Genomic DNA, 11,648 nt, shown 5'->3' on the forward strand with positions numbered 1-11,648 from the left:
AAGATCAAAAAGTACCTGTAGCGGACTGTTTTTCCAAAGTTTGAAAGATGGAGTTCACTGCCGGATCATCTGCATACACTGGCATTGTCACTCGCTGTGTGTGGCTGTACAAACAGAACAGGAGCCAGAGGCCAGGGCAGAAATCAGAGCTCGCTGTGCTCCTTAGAAGAGAACTGTTTTTCATTAACCAGAGAGAGTCCCTTGATTTCTGAATGGAGCTCGGCATATCCACTGCATATTCGGCACAGAAGGGGTGTGTGTGTGTGTGTGTGTGAGAGAGAGAGAGAGAGAGAGAGAGAGAGAGAGACTCACATATACGAACATGTAGCTCACATTGATAAAACAATATTAAATTGATAGAATCAATGGTCGCTATTATTTCCTTTCTCCCGCTCCTAAATACAGAAAATCACAACCAGCAGAGAAAAGGAAGGGATCCTTTTGCTGTCTAATTGAGTCTAGCTGTTAACATTAATTACTGTCGTTAATGTTATCCAATAGCAAAACACCAATCCCTTTGCCCTCCTTGCAGTTGTGTGTAATACTGGAGCCAATGCAGGAACTGATGTCCAGACACAAAACCTACAACCTCAGTCCCCGCGACTGCCTCAAGACCTGCTTGTTTCAGAAGTGGCAGCGGATGGTGGCCCCGCCAGGTACACCTTCCTTCTTTACTCTTCCCAAATACGTGCTGGAAGCGTCTTCTGGGAATGAAAACAAAGGAGATGAGGATGCATTTGTAGGAAAAGTCACCTATGAGGGATCTCATGACCATGATTTGGGACACAGAGCCATTAAATGCGTGAAGGACAAATGTCCTTAGGAATGACCTACAGTCTCCTTGCTTGCCCAGTTAGGACCTGAAGCCCAAGAAAGTGAAATGATTTGTTCAAAGCCACCAAGGCCGTCATTGGCAAAGCTGAGCTCAGAACTGGGGATTCCTGTCTCCTGATCCTGTAGTTGCTCCACAGCAGCAGAGGGTGGGGCAGGAGGGAGAATAATAAAGCTTACTCTATTTTTAACGTATCCTCTATCATAAGGCACTCTGACCATGAAGGGAATACATAAAAGATTTCATTTCCTTCACTTTCCCTAGACTGCAGTTTAGATACTACAGTCTCCTGCTGGGCTTCTGAAATTGCCGCTTCAAGTCATCATTAATTGTCTTTCTGTCTAATACATTTTCACTCCCAGGCGTGTGTTGAGCCTCATTGATCATAAAAGCAAAACGTATCCATTCGCTAAAAATTATTTTTATAAAGAGTAATTATTAACGTGAGGCAAATAGCTTTCTGAATCACAGTGGTCACTTTCTGTTGGTAGTTGGCCAGGAGCACTATATAAAATGAAGATAGCACATTTAACCAAGCACATCTTTAGAGGTCTGAGAAAATAAGCACTATTGTTCATGGAATGATTGAATCCCCATTCTAGAACTTTAGACTTTCAGAGTATTATTATTATTATTATTATTATTATTATTATTATTATTTAAAGATTTATTTTATTTACTTGAAAGACAGAGTTACAGAGAGAGGTAGAGACAGAGAGAGAAGTCTTCCATCCTCCGGTTCACTACCCAGATGGCTGCAATGGCTGGAGCTGTGTCAATTCGAAGCCAGAAGCCAGGAGCCTCCTCTGGGTCTCCCACATAGGTGCAGGGGCCCAAGGACTTGGGCCATCTTCTACTGCTATCCCAAGCCATAGCAGAGAGCTGGACTGGAAGTGGAGCAGCCAGGACTCGAATTGGTGCCCATATGGGATGCCAGCACTTCAGGCCAAGGCTTTAACCCACTGCGCCACAGCGCTGGGCCCCCAGAACATTATTTTTCAAACTCATTCTATAGTCTTCTTCATTTGGCCTTATTTGTCTTTCACTATCATTAAGCTTTTTTGGGAAAAAATACTCCATTCTCTTACAAAATGCTTTGAGTACCTACCTTTTTTAACATATGGCTACAAAATTAATATATCATTCATTCATCCAATAATTCTATATGGAGGCTCTAAAAGACATTGGGGGTAATACACTGGATGAAACAAAACAAAAACATTGGATTCTCACAGTAATCTTTCAAAATATGGACTGTAATCCCCATTGAATAGTGTGAGACCTAGGACTCAAGGTAGTCCTTTGCCAAAGCTGGTCTCAAGGCTAGCAGAGAAGACCATGCCACCCATAAAAGGCATTTGTGTCTCCAACATTCATAGTTTCACTGCTACAGCTACCTGCTGCCAAGGGGAGTAATCCATTCACCATGAATTTCACAAGTAAGGTACAAGTACAAGAAACAGTAGCAGAGCTGCATTCTGAAGGTCAAGGAAAAAAGACAGTTGTCAAGGTAGACCTGGTGCCAGCTGGGCTCTGGGTGGTCCTGCTCAGCTCCTCGCTCAACACTGCAGGTCAGCACAGTTCTGTTCCCTGCTTCCATCACCCTCTGAACAAGTGCCCCCACACCAAAGGGATGGTAGACTCTTTGGGGGAACATTTTGAGTATAGAGACAAAGTATTTATGATGGAAAAAGGGAGATATGTAGGAACATTATGATATATATTATATATAAAATCATAGAGCAGTATCATTTAATCATTGACCCCTCATCAACAGTCAGGGCTAGCTTGTGGACTAAGGAGGACTCGTCCCCGATTTCCTTCGGAAGCTGCAGGGGTATTTTAAGGAGCTATGCCAAGGCCCTCTCAGCTGGTTCCAGCATGGCCTTGGCATGCCTTCTGTCCATTAGAGTCAGGCCTGAAAGATGCTTAGCAAAAAGCATGATCCTCCTTGCCCTTTCCAACATACTCAGTTTCTGCCTGGGAAAGGCTTTTGAAAATGCCTGATTAAAAAACAAAGATTATAATAATAGTACATGATTTATTAATCAGAATATAAAGTAGTCAATGTATTGGAGATGTTAAGGACAGTGTCAGAGATTGCATAGTGCTCTATGCATGATAAGCGTTCTCTGGCTGCATGCCTCCATGGGTGCCCGTATTTCCACTAAGCTGTTGCCCCATCCTTCAGATCCAAAATATTTTTCTCTATTTCTCTATTTCTTGAAGACTATAATGAAGCTTCCCTTTGTTAAGACAGAGATGATGCCAGGCTGACCCCTTTTCCCCAGCAATTTTGGAATTAGTGGCATTCATTGATCAGCCGGGTTCCCACCACGAGTATTCCTACTGAGTCTGGGAATCCCTAAGCTACTCATCCATGGCTGATAGAACTCTGGCTTTTTCTTTTGATTTGAGAGTATCAGGAATACTAGAGCTAGGCTGCACTATGACACTGGGCCAGGAGGGGCTGCTACTGCGCACTGGCTCTCTCATGTTTAGGCTTCTGTCTCAGCTCTGAGGTTCCCAGGGGGTTGCAAGAATCTTTCCTTTATTATTAGGAGAAGACAGTTCCGGGGAGAAAAATTCCCAAATTTTCCAAAGGTGATAATATGTTAAGTTCAATTATGCAAGTGGCACTTGTGGTGCGCTGCTAAAATAGATCAGGGAATTACAGGTGTGGAATCACGGCAGAAAGAGCAATTGACTAAAAGTCATCTACAAACAAAAAGAGAGAGTTTCACACATTCTGTGCTCACGTCAGCCGCGTTCTCAATTTACTTTTTTCCGAGTTTACGAAAAACGAGGAAGAACTTACACAGCCTACTCTGTCCATTGCTCAAAATCAGATTCTGGTGGTCACCCTGGAGCTGATCCCTCTCCCCTCTTGCCTATTGCAGCAGAACCCACACGGCAACCAACAACCAAACGGAGAAAAAGGAAAAACTCCACCAGCAGCACATCCAACAGCAGCGCCGGGAACACGGCCAATAGTACCGGCAGCAAGAAGAAAACCCCAGCGGCAAACCTGAGTCTGTCCAGTCAGGTACCTGTAAGTCTCGCTTTCCTTCTAGGCCTAAAATCTGCCTTTGCCTGTCTTCCTATGCCAGGGGCCTGGGTTAAAGTCTCTGTTAGCTGCAGAAGCCTCTGGGCCTGTGGGAGGTGGGGGAGGCAGGGGTGGGGATGGGAGGGGAGGGATGAGCCCCATCATGGAGACCTTCCCCCTGCCACTTGGGAGCTAGACAGGAATATTCAGAGTTGGTGCTGCTGTGGAGCCCGAACGAAAGAGCCGTCAGCATCACAGGCAGGAGTTAAGTCCCTGAAAGTTTAATTACAATATCGAAGCCTGCCTGGTGGCGGCTGCGTGGGAGACTCGGTGCCCCACAGGAAGCTGGCCCCCAGCACGCAGGCCCAGCATTGTAATTTGCCTGGGCCGTGCTAGCATGGGCGTCCCCTCTAGGTTTAGGATTCAGGTCATTAACTCGCAGCCACTAAAAAGGAGCAGCCATGTGCATTTCCCTCTACCTGTCTCCTTATCTCAGGGGGAGGCTCAGCTCCTGGCTCCGTCTCAGCTCTTGTGGTCCCTCCACCTTTTCCTCTCATTTCTGGGTCCTGCCAAAGGCCGCTTGGACAGGGGTTTCCTTGAACTCTGAAACTGCCAACTAGCATGCCCCCCACAGGGTCTTCCTCCTCCCCCAGTGTTTCTTCTCCAGCTCTGTCCCTCCTGCCTCTTCCCTTCCTTTCTGCTAACCCCGACCCACTAGTAGGTCATACATTCAAGTCCTCCTGCTCCCCTAAGTATCTGCTGTCCCTCCCCCACCACCACACTTCCTTGTGGGTCCTCCTTCTTTGCCACCCCTGTCACGTCACCCTGTCTCCAGGTGCTTGCCTGTCATGTGAATCCTGGCACTTTCTTGCTGCTTCACGGATACCCTCCAGATACAATATCTTCAGAAGTGCACCCTATTTCTTCTTACTTACTGCCAGCAACCGACACCATTTTACCTTCTCCATCTTTCTCTGTCCTCCCCTTTGGTCCATTGTCCTCACCCTTCGTTCTTGTCCTGCTCCATCCCTCTCCCTGCAAGAGTAGACTTTGGCACAGGGAGTTCCCATTTGCTTCTAAATGTGCCTCTCCAGTCTTCCCCCACCCACTTTCCAATGGTCAGTTCTCTGTGGCCAAAACCAAGCCCATCTATTCCCCGAGAATCCCCTGGACAAATGAGACTCCTCCTCTCCTTCATAGAAAGGGGCCGTGGTCCCCACTCCCCTGCAGCACAAGGAAGGGGCTCTGGAGAGACTGGCAGCCTGCTAGGGAAGGTACCATCTTCATCTTAAGCCCAAGAGGACTCACTGTCCTTGTGTAATGAAAATAGTCTCCAAATGGCCCTGTGTTTTCTGAACTGAACTTCACACTTATCACCCCCTGAAGGTCAAGGGGGAACTCTAAGGAGAAAAACTGAGGGTCTTTATTGAAATATCAACAATTAAGCCATTCCTGTTTAAATTGGAAAATGTATAGAAAGAATGGTCTGATGTATATACATCAGCCCAAAAAGTGCCCACCTACTCTCTTAATTCTGGAATTTGGGAAACTAACATTTGTTAGCTCCTTGTAACGAATGAACAAAGTGTCTTCCAGAGAATTCGAGAGCTGTGGAATTGCTACTGAAGGGCACATACGAGAATTCAGATCCCCAGGTCAGATAAATATGTACAATCATTGTGTGTCAATTAAAAGAATATACTAAAAAATTAAAATTTAAAAATATGTTTTGAAAGAAAAAAAGGAATTCAGAGCAGTTCAACAAGTATTAAATGTTTTCTGAGCTCCTATTATATTCTCCACACACTATTCCGGATACTTGCAATATTAAGATTTAACAAAAAGACCCAGGTCCTGTCGCTGGAAAGCTCACAGCTTCACCTAGGGATAGCAAAGAGGTTTCCTCTCCTCTGTCCTGCCATAAAGTAGAGCATGGAGAAGGATTCCAAGACCTACACTAGATTTCATAGGTCATCCATTGGTGATGCCTGCCACAGGAATAGAAGTTGAGGGTGGCAGGCCACATGTATATTTTGACTTGTGTGGTATCATCAGAGTCATTTCAATTTTATTTTAAAGAGCACTTGTTAAAAAATTTTGCTGCATTATGTATCTGTCCTCCAAACCATTAGTTGCATTTTGGTGAAGGATCCCTGTGTCCAGAGGGTTTTTAGTAAGTTGTGACAACTGAGACCCTGTAGAAAGTGACAGCTGAATTTCAGCACTTTCCCCATAAGGGTTCATGTTTGAGTCAAGTAAGCCTCTCAGATGGCTCAAAGGGCCAAGGAAGACAGCAAGGTTGGGAAAATGTTGCAAATTCTTAGGTGTTCTTGAGTTGAGTAGGTGTTGAATGATCAGCATGGGATGGCTTGTTGCGGCCACATCTTCCAGCCCTGTCTATGAGCCATCCACATGGGCTGACTACTGGAGTAGAGCTGCCATTGTGGGCATTAGCGGCCTTCTCCCATGACCACAGCCGTAGCCCGTGCAGCTGCCGTGGCAGCAGAGTGTGTGTGTGGACAGGAGTAGGGTTTAATCCTTGGCTTCTGCTTCTCACTCCATGAGCAGGGGCTAGGAGCGATCCCGACCTGCAGCCTCAACCCTGGGAGGGATGGAGACCTGTGTCATTCAGCAGCAGTGACCCCTTCTGGCCAATTTAAGGAGAAGCATTGAGGGGCCCTGAAAGGAGTCACTTCCAGTCCTCCTCAGAGGTTGGTGGTCCTTGCACGGGGGATTAGTGAGAAAATATAAACTGGGGAAAGGCTGGTGGCACCTCCAGGCTTCCAGCTGAGGTGCCCAGGCCACCTTTGTGGGCAACCGAGGGCTGCTCTCGGGGGGATCCCTGTTGCCTTCTGGGGGACACAGGACAGCAGTGGGAAGGAAATGCTCTCACACCAGTGGTGGGGAGATTCTTAAAGACATGGAGGTGGGGGGACATGCTACTAAGACACCCAAGCTAGAGGCGGCCCAGAGTGTGCACCACGTCTCCATTTGTTTTGTGTGCGAAAAAACAAAGAACAACTAAGATTGCCAGAGCACTAAAGTTTTATCCTAGTCCTGAGCTTTGGAAGAACCAAATAGAAACACGTGATCATCTTGTAAGTGGCTTCAAGTTTCCATGTGCCCGTGAAGTCCTTCGTATAACTTGTCATCTAACAGTCACACACGCACGCGCACACACACGATCATGTTCTGACTAAGGATATCTTTTGTCATCAGTAAAGCAAATATGACATCCCCCTGAAGTTTAAGATCATTAAAAGCCCCTCTGCCTGGGAATCTGTCAGTTGCTTCTAGGACAGACTCACTGCACACATGACAAGCCCGTGTTAGCCCCATTGGAAATGATTCAACCACTATTTTCATGGTGCTTTTCTTAGATGACTGTTACTTCCTAATACGATGAATGCATCTGCAGTGCTGGGGAGGTTTTCTCTAATGCTGAGGTTATCTGCTTCTTATTTTTCTCCTCCTTTTTCAAACCATGCTTATCTCCTCCAACTCTCTGAGCCTCTCTGTTGACTTTGGGGTCCCAGTACTAACATGGAACCACACTGGGGGTTCTAACATCTTTCTCCTGGCCAAAGACACCTGATGCATGTGTTTTCCAAGCCCTTCGAAGGGTGCTGTGCACAGGCATGAAATGTCATGCTCCAGACAATCTTGCCCAACTCTTTCCACCTTCCTTTGTTCCCGATCATCAGCGTGGTCTCCTAATTGCCTGTGTAACTGAGGGGCACTATTTTGTAATCCGAGAACACCATCGGCAGTTCTATGGCAACTGCCCAACTAACCGAATAACCTTCACACGTCACTGTGGTGGCCACCCTTTGTCTAAAATTCTATCATCATTCTTGCCAAAGACAGTGTCCGTTTGCACATCTCACCTGCAGCACCCTCATGAGTCTTCTTACATGTCAGCATCATTTCTCATTCTCCATTGCCTAATACGTATGTTCTTGGAAGCACCCAGCTCAATATCCTAAGGTACTTGCATTGCTGTGTTTACCAATTCACTTAGTAGGCATTTGCTCCATTTGGGACATTTCTCTTTAAAATCATTTTTTATCCATGCCCTGGAGTGAATAGGTCAGAAAACGTGAGTTGGAAACCTATGAATTATCTCCCCTAATTCAAGGCAGGAAAATGAATAAACGAAACAGAAGTTTTCTTCCCAAAGTAGATTAGCTGGTAATTAAGGGGTTTGTCCAATGGGCACTGCCAAAATTCTAGAAAGTACCTGGAGAACCCCCATCCCTTCTCCTGACCGCAGGCAGTGTTCTGCTAAACTGTCCATCAAAGCCTTTGAGTCAGCCTCCCTCATGAGGAAATCCACCCTCACACCTCCAGCTGCATCCAGCTCAGTCCTGCTTTTTCTGGCCTTCGAGGGTAATAGCAGTTACTCATTTTCTGGGAGTCTCTGGGCTTCTAAGTAGAATCTTGCTCAGAGTCTACACAGAAGAATCTGCCCAGTAGGTGTCCTGCTTCAAACCCAGGTCACCCCAAGGGTCCCCTTTGAACAGAGAGACCAAAGCTATGCTCCAAGAGTGTGCACCTTTCCCCTGGTCCCTGGGCCTCTCCAGCTGTGGCCACCTCAGTTCTCCCAGATCCAGTAGGTGGCTTCCTTGTTTGCATGGAAGGACAATTTGTTCTTAGAGGAGTGATTAGAGGGATTCTTCTCGCCTGCTTCCATTTCTGATGACGACCAGCTTCGTCGATGTAATTATAATTAGTGCTCTTCATCTTCCTTTTATGGCACCAGCTGGACACACTGGTTCTCTTTACTGCCCAGATTGGTGGCAGGGTTGCCTGTGTGGGGATAGGTGACAGGCACCATGAAATAACAGATGGTAAATTCAGGGCTTGTTGGCAATCAGCAGGTTTTTGCTAATGACTTAATTAGCTATGCAAATTGTCAAATCAGTGTGAACATTGTTTTTATCGAAAACTTTACCTAAATTAATTACCATAATTAAGTAGCAGAATGTCAAGGATATTGGCTGCATAAAAGGGCCTGGCTGAGTAGAGAAAAAGAGAGATTCTGGCTTCAATTAAAATGTATACCGTCTTTGGGACGGAGAAAATCCCATTTGGAATGAGTTGTGAGAATGTCGCAGCGTTGCACCTTCCGCATGTCCCCGTTTGCCGCTAGTTTCCCAAGCCGCTCTCAGGCCAGTGATGAAAGTGGCGGATTCTTGGAGGTATTGCAAAGCACCCAGCAGAAGGTTCCACAGCCCTCTCCAAAGTCCCCAGTGTCAGCAAGTTCAAAGCGTGGATTTTTTTAATTTTGAAAAATCCATTTTTTTATTTCTGCAGATTGCTAGCATTGCTCGTTCTCCGGTGTCAGGCTGCGCACTAAGGACATAAACTCGCGTGGTTGTTACACATCAGGAGGCGATGTTTATTTCCCGTAGAAATCACATATGCGTCTCGGCCCCCCGACATTGAGACTTGACCCCGTTGTCTGTCCTAGATCCCCCAACTCCTCCCACTGTTGTTTTAAGCTGAGCTTCTCTCTCCCAAGGTTTCCCTGTAATAATGTCAGCTGCTGTTCACAGGATGTGATGGTGGTAGGAGAGCCAACTCTGATGGGAGGTGAGTTTGGGGACGAGGACGAAAGGCTAATCACTAGATTAGAAAACACGCAATATGATGCAGCCAACGGCCTGGACGACGAGGAGGACTTCAACAATTCACCCGCCCTGGGGAACAACAGCCCGTGGAACAATAAACCTCCCGCCGCTCAAGAGACCAAATCAGAAAACCCCCCACCCCAGGCTTCCCAATAAGACCATCGGTCATTCGGTCGGCACCAGAACCCACTAACCATAGGCCCGTGGGGTGTGCTCCCAATATCGCAGATCTTTACTTACAGGAGAGGAAAGAGGAGAGATTAAAAACTTTTCCAAGCAAATACTTATTTCTAAACCACAATGATCTGACTTTCTTTCCTTTTTTTTTTTTTTTTCTTTTTAATTGAGAGGAGCGTTCCAAATAAGCTTCCATGACCCTTCTTTGGAGGCCTTGACAGGTAACACAGACGCTGGCACTGATCGTACTGAAAGGAAAGAAAATGCTAGCGTGTCTCCTGGCACGGTTTGACTTCGTGTTTGTGTTGAGCTTCCTTCCCGTGCATCCACCGAAGGCCATGCTGTCCATCAGTGCTCAGTGCTCAGGATCTCGTTCATAACCGGACCGAACTGCAGATGACTTTTTAATATTGTAAAATATTTTCTGCTTTTTGACTTGCATCTGAGAGTTTCTTGTTTCAGTAAAAAAAGAAAAGAAAAAAAATCAGCTTTGGGGAAGTAATTTAAATGTATTTTTTTTCCTTTGCATTTTCTTTCATTGGGCAACAGTGAAGAGGACCCAGCCAGGTAACTTATGGTCAAGGTGACATTGATTGGTTCTAGAGTCTGAGTGGGGTCAATTTAGCCCGAGTGCTGAAACAAGAAATGTCTTTTTGTCACTAAGGACACAAAGGCAGATTGTTATGTAAAGAAGGACAATTGGACCCTTGAGCATTTATGCGTTTATGAAGTTGCTGTTGATCCAAATATTTCAAGACATGTAATCCATTAAATTAGCGGGCAGTTTCATAAAGCTGAAACTTTGTTTTTATCATATCTGAGTTGATTGTTATTTCTTTTCATAGTATATTTCTTGTATAATATTTTGTAAAGCGTTCACCTGATTCTTTTACGGGGACTTTTCTGTTTGGGCAATTCCAGTGTATTTATGTGAAACTTTCTAAGATAACTAATTTTTCCATTTGCATATTAATATGTTCTTCCACACATGTAAAGGCACAGTGGCTCTGTGTGTTACAAGACAGCTGTATTTTATGTATGCTTTACTGATAAGTGTGCCAATAATAAACTGTGTTAACAACCAAAGCAAGTGAATCTGGTTGTTTGTGTGTGTACATGTGTAGCAGTCTGCACATATTTATGAGGGTTAGGCTTAGGTTTTGTGGTCCGTCTCCAAATGGAGTGGATCATAAAAGCTGTGGGAACCAGGTCCACGGGGCCCTGGCTGCCAAATCCAATGGACAGAACACACTCACACACAAGCTACATGAAGCAGATTTATGACCTACAAGGAGGTGGCAAGGGACCACAGAAGCCATCCCACATGGCTGAGGAAAGCTACACGAGGTAGACTGTGTCTTGCCCTGCAGTAAGAAATCCCAGAAAGCTGCCTACTCTGGGCTTTCTAGCCTTGGGTCACACCACACACGGGGCTAAAGCACTGGAGGGTGTTTAGTCCATTCTGTGCTGCTACAGCAGAATCACCCAGACTGGGTAATTCGCTAACAGAAGAAATGTATTTGTCAGCGTCCTAGAAGCTGGAAAGTCTAATGTCAAAACACTGGCATCTAGTAGCAGTCTTCTTGCCAGCGTCCGCCCATGCGAGAAGACAAGAGTATAAGGAAAGGCAAGTGGGGGAGAGACCTTCCCTCAGGAAGTTTCTGCCAGGAAAACTGACCCACTCCTGTAACAATGACCTAGTTCCATCCATGAGATCAGAGCCCTAGAGGCCCAATCACCCACGTGTCTCGGGAGGCTGCTCTCCCAGCAGGTGCTACAGCGACTCTTGAGAACTGCAGGTGACAAAGGCAGGAGAGGGCCATGAGAGAACTGTCCTGCCGTCCATGCCATCTTTCATAAAGTATGTTCTTCTCCTTGCTCACTGCCGCTCCCCAAGAAGAATCGGGGTGCCTCCTCCGTGCTGGGCTGTGGCTGTGCTGTGCCAGCTGAGGATGTAGCC

The 11,648-nt window shown here is 46.0% G+C and overlaps 1 protein-coding gene across 8 annotated transcripts in view; it reads left to right on the forward strand.

Annotated features, from left to right (window-relative positions):
- The window catches only part of LDB2 (LIM domain binding 2), a 402,293-nt gene extending 392,380 nt beyond the window's left edge, over window positions 1-9,913 (forward strand). Inside the window, exons 6-9 of one of the 8 annotated variants that reach the window (XM_062213481.1) lie at window positions 533-656; window positions 3,733-3,884; window positions 6,447-6,589; window positions 9,437-9,518. In XM_062213481.1, the coding sequence (XP_062069465.1) occupies window positions 533-656; window positions 3,733-3,884; window positions 6,447-6,551 (381 nt within the window). In that variant the 3' untranslated portion in view covers window positions 6,552-6,589; window positions 9,437-9,518. Of the gene's footprint in view, window positions 1-532; window positions 657-3,732; window positions 3,885-6,446; window positions 6,590-9,194; window positions 9,346-9,436 lie in introns of those variants that run through there. The other 7 variants (XM_062213483.1, XM_062213482.1, XM_062213476.1 and 4 more) reach the window with 7 other exon arrangements.
- The last annotated feature ends 1,735 nt before the right edge of the window (window positions 9,914-11,648 follow it).

This window comes from Lepus europaeus, chromosome 16 (genome assembly GCF_033115175.1).
Source record: "Lepus europaeus isolate LE1 chromosome 16, mLepTim1.pri, whole genome shotgun sequence".
Classification (NCBI taxonomy): domain Eukaryota; kingdom Metazoa; phylum Chordata; class Mammalia; order Lagomorpha; family Leporidae; genus Lepus; species Lepus europaeus.